We start from the raw sequence: 17,271 nt of genomic DNA, 5'->3' as shown, positions 1-17,271 counted from the left end.
GTATTAATGAGGATTAAATGAACTGATATGTACATGCAGTGGACTCCCTGGAAGTGATGGTGCTCCGGGGGTCACCTCAGGACTCAGCAGTGCTGGATTGTTACAGATGGCCGCCGTTGATGGCAGCATGGTCCCTTATGTGAAATAGCTGTTGCTTTTCTGCCTAGCTGTTCTATGACTCTACTATCGATTAATGTAGCGATAACAACTGTTATACAACTCCATTAGCCATGTCAGGAAGATGCCTGCCAGGAGCTGCTTGTATTAACTGTTTTCCAAATCTACCTGTGGGGGCTCAGATCTGCTACCCACTGAGAAGCTAATACTGGACCCATGACGTGGGTCACGTGGGCTATAGAGTTGAGCCTGGGGAATGGCCCTGCTCAGAGTAGCCCTGCTCACCAGCACACACTTTTTGCCTTTCTCAGCTGCAGAAGGCTGCTGAACCCTGGGTCCTGAAGCACTCAGACTTGGAAAAGCAGGACAACAACTGGAAAGAGGTGAGGGCATCTCTGCTACCCGTGTTCTGTTGGCTCCTGACTATACTAGAAAATTTCTTGCTTGTGGGAAACGTGGCCGAAGGCTGCTAACTCTGTCCCAAAAGCTATACCTTTCACACACCCTGGGCTTCTTAGCTATACCTTTCTCACACTCCTGCCCATGGATTGGGGCTTGGGAAGGGTCCTCTGCTGGGGCTGACTGACCGTGCCTGGGGGAAGCCCCAGGCCACTTCAGTTATACTTCAGCAGAAAGCAGCTGTGTGGCCTTAGGTGAGTCACTCTCCATCTCTGAGCCCCAGTTGTCTCATTGCCCTGGCCTAGTCCTGAGTGGGGTCAGTCGGGTCACACTGGAGGAGTTTGTGCATAGATCCAGGGGCATTGTCCATAGAACACAGAGCCAAGTAACAGAGGTTACGTGCAGACCCTTCACATCGCCATTCCCTCCTCATGACGGCATAGTACTCGGGAAATGGGGCTACGGAAGGTAAATACCTGTTCTGGGGAGCAGAGGATTTGTGGGGGTCACAGGGCTAGTGACGCAGTTCTTTTTCACACACTGGTCACCAGAACTGACGCTTCTTGTCTCTCCCTTTGACAGACACGAAGTGAGAAGATCCACGACAAGGAGAATGTTTCTGAAGCTGAGCTTGGGGGAACCGGCTTAAAGAGGTGCTGGCCCCTCACCCCCCAGTGCTCCCCCAGCTCTGCCTCCCCTATAGACCCTTGGCTTTGGCTGTCTGCACTCCACTGCCCCATGTGTCCACTTCTGTCCCCCTGAGGGTTGGGAGAGCCACCAGATGGTTTTTATCTCTGGAATCCCAGTCACTCGAGCCCTGAAGAGCTTGGGGCTATGAAGATTGCAGCTTGCAGTTTAATGTTGATGCCGGGTATGGAAAACTGGGGCCTCAGCTGCACCTGCTGGCAAAGAAGCCGTTGGACTCCTTTGGGGAGTATCTTTTCCTCCCTGGAGTTTGAGTCATGGTAGATATCCACTCCTGGGGTTGTTGGGCAGTGTCCATTGGGCCCCGCCCAATGCTGTGGCCAAGGGGACGCCCAAGGATAGTGTCTCCACCATTAAGACCCTTCATGAAGGAAGTGACGGGCAATACAGAACGTTCTAGAGTGAGGGGGTTACTGGGGTCAGAAAGCCAGGCTACAATTCTAGCTCTACCATTTCTAGCACTGAGGCCTTGGGTAGCTTCCTCTCTGTAGTGGGATACTTGGAGATGTCCCCAGAGCTGCCTAGTGACCAGTCATGTGCAGCAGAGGACGCCTTAGAAGCAAGCTCTACTTGGATGTAAGACACAGAATGAAGGCAGTGGGCCAAAGGAATTCCAAATGATCGATGGCAGATCTGGGGTACTGCCAGGTTAGTCAGTGGGCAGCTGGAGCTCAAGACTGCTGAGGAACCTGGGAGCTAGCAGAGGCCGAATCAGTCAATCAGAGCTACCCCAGTTAAGGTGTGAGAAGGCCACGTACTTACTCCAGATCCCATCCATTATGTGCTAAGGGCTACATTCAGGGGGATTGAAGCGGCTGCTTCTGGCTTCCTCTGTCGAGGTTAAGTGTGGTCCTAGTTTTTGTGCCACCTGAGTATATAAGGTAGCTGTATGGAGAGGGTTTGAGGGGGTGGCAGCAAGGCGCTCTCTAAGAGACGGGCAAGACAGTCACCACATGCATATCCAGGTAAGTAGACTAGTGTGCTTGATATGTGATTTTTCTATCAGTCCCATTTTCTTCCTCTGCTCTTCCCAGGACCAAATCAGTTTCCTCCATGTCTGAGTTTGAAAGTTTGCTTGACTGCTCCCCCTACCTTGCTGGTGGAGATGCCCGGAACAAGAAGCTGCCCAACAGCCCTGCTTTTGCCTTTGTGAGTACTGAGCCGGGGGAGCCTGAGAAAGATGCCAAGGAAAAGCCTGGGCTTTCCACCCGGGACTGCGGCCGCATGGGTACCCTGGCTTGCCAGGAGCCTGCAGGGAGGCAGATGCAGCGCAGCTACACGGCTCCAGACAAGACGGGCATACGAGTCTACTACAGTCCCCCGGTGGCCCGGCGCCTGGGTGTCCCTGTGGTCCATGACAAGGAGGGCAAGATCCTCATTGAACCAGGCTTCCTCTTCACCACAGCCAAGCCCAAGGAGTCAGCCGAGGCAGATGGGCTGGCTGAGAGCTCCTATAGCCGGTGGCTTTGCAACTTCTCCCGGCAGCGACTGGATGGAGGATCCGGGGGCAACACCTCGGGTTCCGGGTCTGCTTTCCCTGCAGCCTTGCATGACTTTGAGATGTCCGGCAACATGAGCGATGACATGAAGGAGATCACCAACTGTGTGCGGCAGGCCATGCGCTCTGGCTCCCTGGAGAGGAAGGTGAAGAGCACATCCAGCCAGACGGTGGGCCTGGCCAGTGTGGGCACGCAGACCATTCGGACGGTCAGTGTGGGCCTGCAGACTGACCCACCCCGCAGCAGCCTCCATAGCAAGAGCTGGTCACCCCGCAGCTCCTCGCTCATGTCAGTACGCAGCAAGCAGATCTCCTCTTCCCTGGACAAGGTCCATTCGCGCATTGAGCGGCCATGCTGCTCGCCTAAGTATGGCTCCCCCAAGCTCCAGAGGCGATCAGTGTCCAAGCTGGACAGCACCAAGGACCGCAGCTTGTGGAACCTGCACCAAGGCAAGCAGAATGGCTCGGCCTGGGCCCGCTCCACCACCACACGGGATAGCCCCGTGCTGAGGAACATCAACGATGGGCTGTCCAGCCTCTTCAGCGTGGTGGAGCACTCAGGGAGCACAGAATCTGTCTGGAAACTGGGCATGTCTGAGGCCCGAACCAAGCCCGAGCCTCCCAAGTATGGCATTGTGCAGGAGTTCTTCCGGAATGTGTGTGGCCGGGCACCGAGCCCCACTACTGCAGCGGGAGAGGAGAGTTCCAAGAAACCCGAACCTCTTTCCCCTGCCAGCTACCATCAACCTGAGGGTGTAGCCAGGATTCTGAATAAGAAGGCAGCCAAGACAGGCAGTAGTGAAGAGGTCAGACCCACCATGCTCTCCCAGGTGGGGAAGGATGGTGTCCTTCGGGATGGAGATGGCGCCTTGATCCTCTCCAGTGAGGTATGGATGGTCTTTACCCTTCTGTCAGGATGGGGGATTAGCCTAGGAAGTTCAAACTCTTCTGTTTTGCTTTGTGCTGTGTTATGCGCTTTTATTCTTTGAAGTCAGAGTCTCTTGTAGCCCCGGCTGGCCTTGAACTTTCTATGTGGCTGAGGATGACCTTGAATTCCTGACCCCCTTGTCTCTACCTCCAATGTGCTGAGATTATAGGTATGTGCATGACACCTGGTTTATATGGTGCTGGAGATGGTATCCAGGGCTTTGTGCACGCTAGGCAAGCCTCTACCGACTGAGGTGTGTGCCAAGGGCCTCCTCTGGCTCTTAAACCCAGGGAAGATATTAGCTGTGTGTCTTAAAGTGTTCTTACACTGATCTGGGATGGACATGAACATCCCTGACTTGAAATAACACAGGCCTAGTGTCAAGAGATTAGTGGACATGGCCTAACCACTCACTTTGCCACCGTGCTGCAGAGATCTACAGCATCCCTCAAGAGGAGAGGTGTGCCTACCGAGTGGCTTGTTGAGCTTCTAAGAGTCAGTTGTTAGCATTCTGTGTGCCTTGGTAGTTTAAGATTGCTGTATTACAGGATAAATGCCAGGAATAAAAAAAGCTTTGAAAAGCTACAAATCAGGGTTTTACCCACCCTCACTCTTAGAAGACTGGTTACAACACATTCACCAACTGCCATTTCCCCATCCCAACAAGACTTCACGTCTAAGTCATCTAGGAATGTCTTGCTGCACACCCCACTCCTGATACCAGTTTTGTTGTGTTAGGGATTATTTGAAATTTAGTAAAGGAATGTGTCTAAATTGGAGAAGGGGAAGAAGTGGTCTCTGCAGGATGGTGGTCTCGTGGAACCCTAACGTGGGCCTGGCAGACTGCAGCATCGTCCTCTTCTCCTACTTGAACTCTGTCTTCCCCTGTTTCTCCTCTCTTACCCTCTTCCTGGCTTTTTCTTTCTTTTTAAAAATATTTCAGCTTTATTGTATGTGCATTGGTGTTTTTGCCTGCATGTATGTCTATGTGAAGGTGTCTTAACTCACTGGAGCTGGAGTTACAGAGAGTTGTGAGCCACTGTGTGGGCACTGGAAATTGATCCCTGGTCCTCTGGAGGAGCAGCCAGTGCTCTTAACCACTGAGCCATCTCTCCAGTGTCCTGGTGTTTTTTTTTTTCTTTTAGATTTATTTATTTTATATTCATGTGTATGTATGTGAGTTCACTTGAGTCTTTTTGCATCATGTGTGTGAAGGTGCCTGTAGGGGCCAGATGATGTCAGGCCCCCTGCAACTGGAGTTACAGCACCTATGAGCAGCCTGATGTGGGTGCGTTGCATGAACAGCCAGTACTCTTGTGTTTGATTTGCCTCTCACAATACTGCGAGACACAGTGTACTTTCATCATAGAGAGAAGGGGATAGCAGCTTATAGATGTGTCACTTGCCTAGTAAGTGCAGAGCCAGGACTGAACAGAGCAGGTCTGACAGCAGTGCTTTGGACTGTTTCTGTGTTCTGGTAATAACTACAAGAATGAATGAGCTGGGCGTTAGTGGTGCACGCCTTTAATCCCAGCACTCGGAAGGCAGAGGCAGGCAGATCTCTGTGAGTTCAAGGCCAGCCTGGGCTACAGCCAGGGCTACGCAGAGAAATGCTCAAAACAAAACAAAACAGAAGACTGGATCTACCTAAATGTACATCAAAAGTGGATTGGGAAATGCCCAGTCCTCCCAGGGGAGGAGGAAAGCATTGACCAGATGTGGTTGCACATACCCATAACCCCAGTACTTGGGATTATGAGTAGCTGAGACAAAAAACACCACAAGTTGAGGCCAGACTGGGCTGCATAGTGAATTCAAGGCCAGCTGGAGCTACATAGTGTGACTCTGTCACAAAGAAGCAAACAGAAAAGTAAGTTGGGGCCGAGGATGTAGCTCAGTGGTGGAGCACCTGCCTGGCTTGCTCAAGGCCCTAGGTTCTATCTCTAGTGCTGGGGGCGCGGGGTGAATTGGAAGGTATTTATTTCCATTCAGCAGAATACTATAGAGCCATTAAAACAGAGACCCAGGGGCTAGAGAGATGGCTCAGTAGTTAAGAACACTGGCTGCTCTTCCAGGGGTCCTGGGTTTGATTCCCAGCACTACATGATGGCTCACAGCTGTGTATAACTCTAGTTCCAGGGTATCTGACACCTTCTTCTAGACTCCGTGGGCACTGTAGACATGTGGTGCACAGACACACATGCAAGCAAAATGCCCAAACACATAAAAATAACAACAAAAACAAACCAACAGAACGTAGACATTCACAGCAGCAGAGAAGTGTTTGTCATTTGTAAGTGAAAAAAAAATGCTTTGGGGATGAGGCTATGCTGCTCAGTGTATGAATGTGTAGAATGTTGAGAATTTTAACCATGGATAATGTCTGCCTTCTTCTTTGTGCCTTCTAGACTTTATTAGAATGAGGATCCATTTCTGCCCTAATAGGAGTAATGTGATAAAAAATTTGTGTAGAACAGGGTTGTAGCCCCTGGGAAGCAGTGTGAGACATGGCTGAGTCTCAGCTCCTGGGTAGCTGCAGCCAGTGCCTGGGACTGCTCCTCACCGCCTCTCTGTCTCTTCCCAGGATGCTGTTTGTGACTGTAGTGCCCAGTCCCTCGCCTCCTGCTTCGTCCGGCCATCCCGCAACACCATCCGACACTCTCCTTCCAAGTGCAGACTGCACCCTTCAGAGTCGGGCTGGGGCGGGGAGGAGAGGGCAGCCCCGCAGTGAGTCCTAGGGCAGCCAAGCTCCCGCCTCAAGCAGCCCAGACCCTGGAGATGAGACAAGGGGTCACGTCCTCAGCCTCACTCTGCCCAGGAGGAACAGCAGCTGTACCACTGCCAGAGAAGAGCTTTTCAAGGTAAAGCAGGGTGTCCCGCTGACTGCTGGGAGGTGACCTCTGATTTCCAGGGGAAGGCAGTGAGCAGGAGAAAGACCAAACCTGGGTAATCAGGACTCTGAGCCTCAAAAGCACCTGAAGAGCTCCACAAGTCATCTCTGGATCCTAAAGGGGGCCTAGTACCACCCACACCACTTCTTAGAAGGATCTAGAAAAGGAGGGATTTCTGGTCAGGCTCGAGGAATGGGGCTCACAGAGATGGGCCCTACCTAACCACATGCGGAGAAGCCACCGAGAAGACTGGTTTTTGCTTAGGGCCCAGCTTGCCGCTCCTGAAGAGTGGGTGGGCTGGGTGGTGTCATCATCACTTCTTGCTTCCTCCTCCTAGCTCTGCTGATCCAGTTGCTAGGCCTTCTTGGAACAGGGAAGGGGGATATGATAGAGCAGAAGCCAGGGCCAAGTACACTTGGGATCCTGGAGCCCTGGATCCCCCCTCCTGTACCCACATGTAACAAGAACTGGGAGGCAGCTAGGAGTGTGTAAGGTTCATAATTGGAGGCCAGAAGAGCTGGCTCCCTTGTCAAGGTGACTTGAAAGCCCGACTTTCATAGGAGACTCCGTGAGAACAGAAATGGGTAGGGTCCATCTCGACACCTGACGCAGAGGTAAAAGCCTACATGCCATGCCTTGATCCCTAGGGCCTCTTTCTTGGTAGCAGGAATGGGTGCCATAATCCTGCAGCAAGTAGGGGCAGAAATGCTCCCTGGGAGAGACTCTATTGGTCAGGCCAGGCCAGAGAAAAGCGCCAAAAGGCCAGTGTCCCAGGACGCAGCCCAAGACAAGGGCCTACAAACATTTCTTGCCTAGATTGTTTATTTGAATTTTTCATACTATAAATATTTAAGGTGATTTACTTTATTTTAATAATTTAACTTACCAGCCCCCCGAAGCCCTTAAGGTAATTTATTAGAGGTTTTCTTGCCGCTGGGACAATGTGGGGCTTATGACACCATGGAGTCCCTCACGTAGCTGAGGCAACTCAGCACCAGGCTCAGATGGCCTGGTTTCATCGGAAGGGCCCTTGGCAGAGCTGGGGCTCAGCACCTTGGTACCCCAGTGCCGCTGGCCATTTAGTCTCAGATCACGACATTTTACTCATCGCCTGGTACTTGGCCTGGCCTCTACAGGCCAGACTGTAAATACTTCAGACAAAGTGTAGGGCAGAATGATGTCATCACTCCCCAGACATCCTCCGTGATCCTTCTCATCCCTCCCGTTCCTCCAACACCTTTTCTCCCGAGTCAAACATAGATGACCGTAGCTGCAGCTCTGCTGTGAGCACAGCGACCCTCCACGTTCCCCATGTGAGACCTCACAGGAAAACAGGATGGACTTGTAGAATGTTGTCTACCGCAGCTTTGCACATGGATCTGAGAGTGTCTACCAGCCCTTCTCTTAGCCTTATAGCCACTCACGCTCTCCTTCTAGCCCCAGCTCTACTGCCTGCCCTTCCTGCACCCCTAGGAGTCGCCTGAGCCACACCAGTGTAACTCAGACCACAGTATCGGGAGCTCACATGCCTCCCCTTGGTGCCAATCAACCAATTTCACTTGTGCACGGGATGTGCTGCCCTCCTGTTCCTGGCTGGGGACCTGGACTCATCTAAGGATGGATTGGTGTCGTGCAGAGTTCCCCATCAGAAAGGCAGAGAGCCAGCTGCACAGCGAGTTTCCTCCAGACTAGGGAGATGCCTCTGCACTCCCACCTACCAGTTTCCAGGCTACCTTTTTGGGGACACCTGGAACAGTTACCCAAAGCCCCACGACCCCATTCCCTATGGGCAGTATACCAGGGTCAGTCCATCCCACCAGCTGTTGCCTCGTGTCCTAGTGACTTGCATGGGCAGAGTCAGCAGGCCAGTGGACCTTGGGCCAGGTCCCTCCAGGATGCTACTGCTCTCCTCCAAGAGGTCAGAGGCCCCTCTAAGGTTATCTCCAGCTGAGGGGACCACACCAGGCCACAAGCCACCAGAGGCCTTCTGCCACCTCCCAGAGCTGCTGAGAGCCAGGGAGGCTTGAAGAAAAGTCCCCATAGACCTGAACCCCAGGGCTTAGGGGCCACTCAGCCTTACCATCGTCTCCCATCTGGGTTGTTTTGCGTTTCCGCTGTCTCAGCACCTGGCCCCCGTGGCCCCCAGCAGGTGTTGCAAGCTCCAAGTCTTGGTTTTCAGTCCCTGTTTCTAACTCTGGCTTGCCACTGTGCAAGGCCCTTGTCACTGTCCCCGTAGAAGCCCCTGGACATAGGGCTTGATGGGGTTGAACATGTTACATGTAAATATTGGTTTGATTTGATCTTTAGCATTTTCCTTGGTAACTGGTTCTGTTTTCTTTTGGGGGGGGGTGGAAGGGTTGGTATGTAAATCTCTCTACTCTTTCGAAATGTAATTTCTAAGTGTGTTTGTTTCTTCAAATGCCTTTTATGTCTTGGTAACATTCCCAAAGCAGAAAACTGCCTGGCCTACATGGGGCACTCCCCGGAGGCCTGGGGTCGTGGGAAGGAGCATCGCCCTTCCTCCCAATCCATCCTCTTTCTGTCCACCTCCGCCTTTCTCCTCCTTTTCCTTCAGCCCTCTACCTCCTTTTCCCCATCTCTCTTTCTCTCTTAGCCAATGTCCCAAGGAACCCTGGGGTCCCCTCCTCTAACAGATTGCCTGGCTTGAACCCATAGGGTTGACACAAATTGGCGGGCGGCATGAGGGTGAGTTACATGATTGAAACTAAACTAGGTCTCACCTCTTCCCAGGGCTAAACCAAACTAGACCATCTTGGAGGCAATGGTGAAGGGTTTTGAAATGAAATTCAGAGCCCTTGGGACCCCCTGACTGAACAAGGCATCAGAATCCATTTCCTTTGCTCTGTAGCCCTTCCTCCCAGTCCTTATCCAACCGAGGCGTGTTCTCAAATCGGGCCCAATATCTTGGCCTCTCCAGGGATATTCATCCGCCAGCTGGCCTCCAGGGGACAAGAATAAGTACTCCAAAGACTTGGCCTTCTGGATACCATTATGCCACTCTATGAACCTTTCATGGATATATCCATCACTCAGCTCACTCAGCTTTGTCTTTTGCCCCAAGACCACCAGGCTCTTCCTCTTCCCCACCCACCCAGAATGGATCCAGTTCCAGACTTGACTGTCCACTGGCTCCCTCCTGTAGTAACAGCCATCCATCCCTCACACCATCCTCCCTAGAGTACTTACCTGTTTAGAAGTCACATCCTCAAACCCCTCTCCTCAACTCTTAAGAGGCGGTTTTGACAAAGCAGGGCTTAATGCTCCTTCTGCCAATGAGAAAACAGGTAAAGTTCTCACACCGGAGCCTGGAGCCTGGAAGTCATCACTTTTACAGCTGGACTCTCTGTACAAACTCACTGGGACGCTGGCTAGATTCAGGGCAGCCCAAATTTGCCACTGCCAAACCCAGAGGCAAGACTTGCAACTCTCTAGACCTTTGTGTTCCAGAGGGTATCCCAGGGACCTGCTACATCTGAACCTCTGAGAGCGTGTTCAAAGTGCAGATTCCTAGGCCTTACCGTCTGGACAGAGGACCTTCAGGTTTAGCTCTCTGGGAGAGCCTTAAGTACCAGTGACCACAGCGCTTACATCCACAGGTCCAGCCGTCCGTAGCTCTTGCATTGTGAGCCAGTGCTCGTGGTGTGGGTTCTTGACAAGAGCCCTGAGCATTAAGCTGGGATATTGAGGATGTGTGTGTGTGTGTGTGGGGAGAGCGGGGGTCCTCAACCAAACTCTGCTTTGAGGAAATTACCCCAACGATTTCCAAAGGGCACCCAAACCAGTGTTCCACCTTAGTCAGATGTTTCAGAAAATAGCAAAGCCAGAAAGTTGAGGCTGACGGCACAGCCCTTTAATCCCAGCTACTCAGGAGGCTGAAACAGGAGGGTCAAGTTCAAAGCCTGTTTGGGCTATAGTTCATGGTCGGTCTGGGCAGTTTTCTGAGGCCTTGTCTCAAAATAAGGATTTTTAAAAGTGCTATGTAACTCAGTGGTAGACACTTCACATGTGTGAGGCCCTGGGTTCTTTCCCTAGTATTGGAAAGCAAAGAAAACTAGAAAATCAAAGAGTGAGGAGGACTAGAGACATATATCTCAGTAGTAGAGCACTTGCCCAGCATATGAAAAAGGGAAAAACAATCTTTCCCCAGTCTACCCGCTATCTATCATCCCCGTAATTACAAGATTTAAATTGTACTCCCCCCCCCCCCCGGTCTGTTTTTGCTTTTAGACATGACTGTGCTATGTATCCCTGGCAAATCTGGAAATTGCTATGTAGACCTTAAACTTGTGGTAATTCTCCTGCCTCTGTCTCCCCAAGTTTAATTAATTAATAATTAATAGCCATATACCACCATACACAGCCTGAAACTTCATTCTTGAGTTTCCTGGCAGCCACGGTAAGAGAAGAAGCATGTCAGGTTTTTATCGTTTCCAGCAGTCAGTCATGTGAGCGATCAGTCATGTGAGCGATGAGCATATTTGCTCTGAGAGACAAGCTAATGTGGAGCATGAGTTCTTTCCTCGAAGACTGAGGAGCTGGTTGGTGTTTTACCAATAAAGCATGTTTTCCAGGTGACTGTTTATAAAATAATAAACTGCCACCAGCTTGAATGACCTTGGCCAAATCACATAGCTAGTCCATGCTTCAGTTTCCCCAGCGATAAAGCGGTGGCTATGGTAATGACCAAATGCACCATGCCTGCTCATCTCCCAAGAAAAGCTGAAGTTCTATACCAATCTGAATTACATCTGACCACACTTGTTATAGCCATTGAGCCCCTCAGTGCCCTGGCTCCAGTGGTGGCATGTACCTCCTTCTCTCATTGGCCTTAAAATAAATACAAGGGGACCACAGGAGAATCTCAACCAACCTGCTCACATTGTAAAACGCTACTGTAGTCCTTTGAAGTGTGTGTGTGTGTGTGTGTGTGTGTGTGTGTGTCTGCTGGGAATGAGACTGAGCATGTGAGACAAGCACTTTACCACTGAGCTACATCTTCAACACCTAAGAGGCTTTTAGAAAATTAATTTATTTTGATATAGGATCTCCTCTATCATCAGCTGGCCTCCAACTCACTGTGTAACCAAGGATGAATTGAACTCCTAATCTTCCTGTCTCTCTCTCCACCGGCATTTGCCACAACCCCTGACCTTAAGTGTCTTTTGTGAACATTCACAATATTGTGTCACCAGTACTATTCCCAGAACTTTTTCTTGGCCCCAGACTGAAACTGCAGCCCCCCTCATAATAATTAATAACTGACCCCTAAACAATAATTCCTGCCCCTGCCCCAGGGCTGAATGACCTCTGCTCTACTTCCTTCCTTTTTGCACTGGCCTGTTTTAGGTACTTGTGTAGACAGAATCCAACATTTATCCATCGTGTTTCACCCCTTCGTGTTTTACACGTTGAGAAAGGAGTGGCTTGCCCAATGCCTCACAGCAAGGCAGAGGCGTAGCTACCAGCACATCCAGGGCTCCTGACTCCCGGAAGATTCCAGACATAGTGCTGAATCCCCATCTTCCCACCTCACACCCGCTCCTCCTTCATCATCATCCAGAGCTTCCCCTCGTAGCTTCCACTTCTTAGCTGGTTTCTGCCACATGGTGAAGCAATCCTAACCTAGAACCAGGTTTTCTTCTCTGAGACCCTGGGATTTCTGTAGCACCAGCCCTCAGCCCTCCTGTATCCTCTGGTACACTCTTCCCTCTTTTGTATGGACTTTTGTCTGACCTTGACAATCCCCTCCCTGTCCCTACACACTCACATCCTCACCCCATCAGGGGATTGCCATGTCCAGGTTTTTTTTTTTTTCCAATTCCAAGGTTTTCTCTCAGATCTGGAATTATCCAGTCTTGTGTTTATTTTGTATTTTTTCTCACTAGAGGCATCCCCTTTGTTCTGTGCATCATGCAATGCCACCTCTTCCAGGCCTTCTCATCAGACTCATACCAGCCCAGAACACCCCCAGTCCCATCCCACTCTCTGGCTTCTGGCTTCCCTGCTCCTCCCGGTAGCAACCACGTCACCTTCCTCTGGGAGGATGCGTAGTGCACACGGACCCAGTGCTCACCTTTGGGTCTTCTCTTCCCCCTCCCTACTCTTGGTGGCCTTGGTATAAAGCAGAAGTTTGACTGCTCTTTCTTTGGTTTTATGTCCCTCTGTCCATCCTGTCTGTTCTCCCCTAGCCTTCACCTCCTCCAGATCAGCTCATCTCGACAGAACCTCACCCTCTTGAACCAACAGCGTTTGCAGTTTGCAGAACCACAGACCCATGAAAGGGGACTGAGGGCATGATCCTGGGCCACAGTCCCTGCTCAGGGCTCCTCTACTGTCTGACCACTTTCCTTCCTCACCCTCCTGGGACCCTTCTCTTCCCTTTGTCTACCCCATTGATTCTGTGCCCGGGCCCCCTTCTCCTACCCTTCACCAGCTCCCTGGACCTAAGGGAAGAGTCTTTGGTTTCCTCTGAAAATCCTAGAAGGACTGAGGCAGTCAGAGTCTGGATTACTTGTCACACCACATCCAAAGCTACCGTCGCCACTTCTGTCAAGAGAGACCTCAGTTGGCAGTCTGGAAACCTATCCCAAGTTTGAGCCTCCCAGTTTTATGGTCCTCCCGGGAGCACCAGGATGACCCTATGGGCTTCAAACATCCTTTGCATTTGGGGGTCCTGCAGCCTCCCCTGGATCCTCTGGGCCCTGGCACCCCTGGCTCTTCTCTTGGCTCTGCCATTGATCTCTGTGCCTTGTTTTACCTCTCTGCACAAGGGGGCTCACCCACCACAACATCATTCCTAGCATCTGTCTAGATCTTTTGGACCTCTACAGCTGGGCCTTGCCAACATGGCTTGCTTAGGAGTACCAGGTTGCCAAGGCAACTGGGGGCATCTCTGGAGACTAGTGTCTCTCAAACTCTCTCCCAGCAGTAGAGCCCTCACCAGCAAGGTTGACAGAAGTGCAGATTGTTGGCCCCACCCAAGACCCACTGAAGCAAGTCCAGCCAGTTGGGGTTTGAAAGAGCCTCCAGGTCATTCTGATGTAGACAAGTTTGCCACCATCAACAAGGTTGTTGTCCCAGACAGCTGTCCATTCTGCTTGGGCAGTAAGTGGGCCTGGCCTGGGCCAAGAACAATGGAAAACAACCAGTCAACCAGACTCTCGATTCAGGGCCTCTGCCCACACCCCACACCCCCACCCTAACAAAACATCACTGTAGCATCTCCTATTTTTGGAAGCTGGGATGGGGAGACAGCCCTGCAGCTTTCCTATTACCTCCCTGGTTCCATTTCAGCCCAGCTCACCATCCCCCACTAATTTGGATTTTGAGGAAATCTGCATAGGAGGTCACAGCACGCAAAAGGGAGAGTCCCCAGAGGCAGGAGGCAAAAAGGACCCTTTTTTGTTTTCCACTGGAATCCTCACCATTGCCAGAGGGCCTCTGTCCAAAGGGAAAAAACCTGCTGCAAGAAGAGAATCCCCAGCCCCCTCACCGTCAGCACTCCCACACCATGTCCTTATCCTCCCGATCCCAGGGAGACCTGTAGACAGTGCCAAAACCCAGCTCCAGACCCCAGCACCTGGGAAAGAGCTAGAAACTGCCTCTCCTCCTCATCCTGGCTCCCTCCCCCATCTGGCCAATACTGTGAAGCCCCTTCCTGCTCATCCCGGTTTCCTGGGGAGGGTCCTGCAGTCGTGGGCCCTGGGGGACCCCTCAGGAGGGAAGGGACCAAGGGCATCCTTGGGCCAACTATCCACCTCTCTCTTCCACTATTCTCCTCCCCTCGTCCTCTTCTCTCCCTCCTTCCATTACCCCCATCCCCCTTTCTGTCTTTAAAGGCTCCTTCCTGGGATGGATTGGGTGACAGAGAACAGCAGTCTAGTCCACCAGCTCTCCTCGCCCTGTGTCTTATTTCAGACATGAGAACTGTACAGTGTAAACTTACAAAGTGTTTTTAATGGTTGTAGATTGGAAATAAAGTATGTCATATAAACATTTGCCTGCTTTCTGCTCTCTGCTTTTCCCTGGAGAGGCTGGTGGGGCCCAGCAGTTTTGAAAACTGACTCCATCCCACCTGGGATTGCTTAAGAGGGGAAAACTGAAGCCAGCTGGCTGGTTTGGAATCACCTAGATGGGGCCACCGGGGGTTCTGGTGGCTCATGGCTGGTAACTCAGCGTCTCCCAGGAAGTGTGTCACCACTACTGAGAAACAAATACAGAATGCTCAAGAAGGGGAAAAATAGAATCAAGCTTTTCCCTAACACAGTAATTTATTATGGGGGAAAAGATACTTTTAGTCATTACAGTGGAATTAATCATCCCAAATGTATCATATCCTACCAATGTTGTGGGCTGCGAATGTGGGGGCTGGGCAGTTCTAGTTCATGGATTCTGGAGGCTTGCAATCTGATATCAAGTAGGCTATGAGTATTTGCACAGAGCGTCTGGGGATGGAACCCAGGGTCCATGTCCTGCATGTCAGGAGAGCTCTCTACCAGAGAGCTATAGGCCTAGGCAGCCTGTGCTCCTTGGATTTCTGACTAGAGCTCGAAGACCCCTTTACAAAGTGGCTAATTCACAAACCTGGGGCAAGAGATTCAGTTCCTCAACATGTGGGGAAGCTTTGTATCCTTGCGTGTGGCCACTAGCTTATGGGCTAATCCTTGAAAGTTACATTTCTGTGATATTTTATTGGTTATATAAACTAACTCTTTTCAGTGCAGGAGGGGGCTATACAGACACTCTTCACTGTAGGAAGAGACGACACACCAGGAAAAGGGACACTGGGGCCATCTTGGAAGCTGCCTGCTGTATGTGAGGGGCACGGTAAAGAAGCTGCCGACATGACCACTCCTTGATATGGTTAAGGTTTTTATTGTAGATACGAGACAGAACAGCCAGAGGCATCTGAAAGAGTCCAGAGCAGAGAGAGAAAGAAGTAGACTGAACATAGCCAGGGCTAGGGGAGTGGGAGAGAATAGTAGAGAGAGTAGCAGGGTAGCCAGAGATGGAGCTGGGTAACAGGTACTCTTGATAGTGAGGGAGTCTGGAGGGCAGCATGGGCTTTGCTATGCTGATAGGCACTGTGGGCAGATGAGAACCAGTTTTACAAGTTTCCAAAGAATGCTGCTTTTTATTTACCTGCTAGAAATTTTCCTTATAGTCCAGTTCTAGCTCATTTCTGGATGTTTGGACAGTCTAAGACTTAACACCTACTTTTATAGATCTTCTCTTTTATAGGGGGCTAATAAACGCCAGGCCTATGCTAGGCATGGAGGATATAACAGATAGGTGCTGCAGTCCCGCTACAGCCTGGGTTCGGGTCCTGAGACGGGAAGGGGTTGGCACAAAGAAATGAATTGTCTGACCCCAAGATGAGTTTCACACCAGTGGCCGCCCAAAGAGCTCAAGCCGTCTTTATGCTTCAAAAACAAGCATGTTTTTCCATACTAACATGTTTTCCCACCCTTCCGATGTTAACCTCCAGCAAAAACAAATATGTCAAATATGGGGTTTCCCCCCAACTTTTACATCAAAAAGTCTTTTAAACCAAAAACACTTACCATTTTGCTAGCTTGGTCAAATACCGAGCCAGGTACATCCTGTCTTTACAAAACTAAAAGGTGATAAACATAGGCGCACATTTTCAAGAACAACAATATCATTCAAACTTAACAAAACATATTTACAGAAATAGGGATGATCTGCCTCTGATCCTGTCAGCACTGAATCAGGACAGCTCCCAGGGTCTGGAGTGACAGCTGGTATCCCCAGACAAGAAACCTGAGAAGCATCAGCTCCCAAAGAATTTTAGGGGAAAATATTCAAGAGAAATGGGGTTTCCAGGACTGATCACATCTGTCCCACACGTGACTGACAAAGTGACACTAAAAACTGCTAAGAGAATCATCAGTATTATGAGAAGAGAGTGTACAGGCCGCACAGTTCCAGCAGCACTCTACGATGTCCCAAAGCCCACTGGTCCTTGCCGAGTGAGACTGTCCCCGTGGGCTTTGCCTCATCTGGAGATCCCTTGGACAACCACTCATATACTGGCCCAGCTCCCAACAGATGGGCCTGGAAAATAATATATCAATCACCAGTCACAGAAGTGGGGAGCCCCTGGGAAGCACACCCAGAGTTGGCATGTTGAGCAAAGTGAAACAGAGGAGAGAAAGAATGTGCCTGAAAGCCTGGGGAAAGAGGGCAGAGACAGGCAGGGTGGCAACACTGGTAATCTGGATACTTGGGAGGGAGAGGCAGGAGGAGCAGAAGTTACAGTGTCATCCTTAGCTATATATTGAGTTTGAGGCCAGCCTGGGCTACATGAGAACCTGTTTCAAAGTAACCAGAAATGGGGAGGCAATATGAACTTAAGAAATGAAAGTTGGATGTGGAACAGGGAAAGAATTCGTATGCATCTTATAAAGAGGAGGGAACCATCAGAGAATTCAAAGCAAGGAAAAGACATGGTTGGATATTGACTGGGACTGGATTGCATGAGGCAGTAATCTCAGTGTGTTCCAACATGGCCAGCCCTGGCTGGGAATATTAAATTCTGTCTTTGGGACATCAACACATGAAGTGCTGAAGGATGGAGGCATGGATAAAGGAACCCAGCTCCAGAACGTGATATTCAGGGAACCAAGAACACACCTCTTTCAGATAACTGTTGAAACTACTAGGTCAGAGTGGCAGAGCAGAAATTTCTG

General features: G+C 50.6%; 1 protein-coding gene across 1 annotated transcript in view; it reads left to right on the top strand.

Moving 5' to 3' along the window:
• The window catches only part of Soga1 (suppressor of glucose, autophagy associated 1), a 66,939-nt gene extending 57,165 nt beyond the window's left edge, over positions 1-9,774 (top strand). Inside the window, exons 12-15 of the mRNA XM_059261788.1 lie at positions 429-500; positions 1,099-1,169; positions 2,256-3,606; positions 6,232-9,774. Of these exons, the coding sequence (XP_059117771.1) occupies positions 429-500; positions 1,099-1,169; positions 2,256-3,606; positions 6,232-6,378 (1,641 nt within the window). The 3' untranslated portion in view covers positions 6,379-9,774. The remainder of the gene's footprint in view (positions 1-428; positions 501-1,098; positions 1,170-2,255; positions 3,607-6,231) is intronic.
• The last annotated feature ends 7,497 nt before the right edge of the window (positions 9,775-17,271 follow it).

Source organism: Peromyscus eremicus, chromosome 4 (assembly GCF_949786415.1).
Source record: "Peromyscus eremicus chromosome 4, PerEre_H2_v1, whole genome shotgun sequence".
Lineage (NCBI taxonomy): Eukaryota > Metazoa > Chordata > Mammalia > Rodentia > Cricetidae > Peromyscus > Peromyscus eremicus.
Note: the sequence above shows the minus strand (reverse complement) of the source record. Positions and strands in the feature narration are given on the sequence as shown.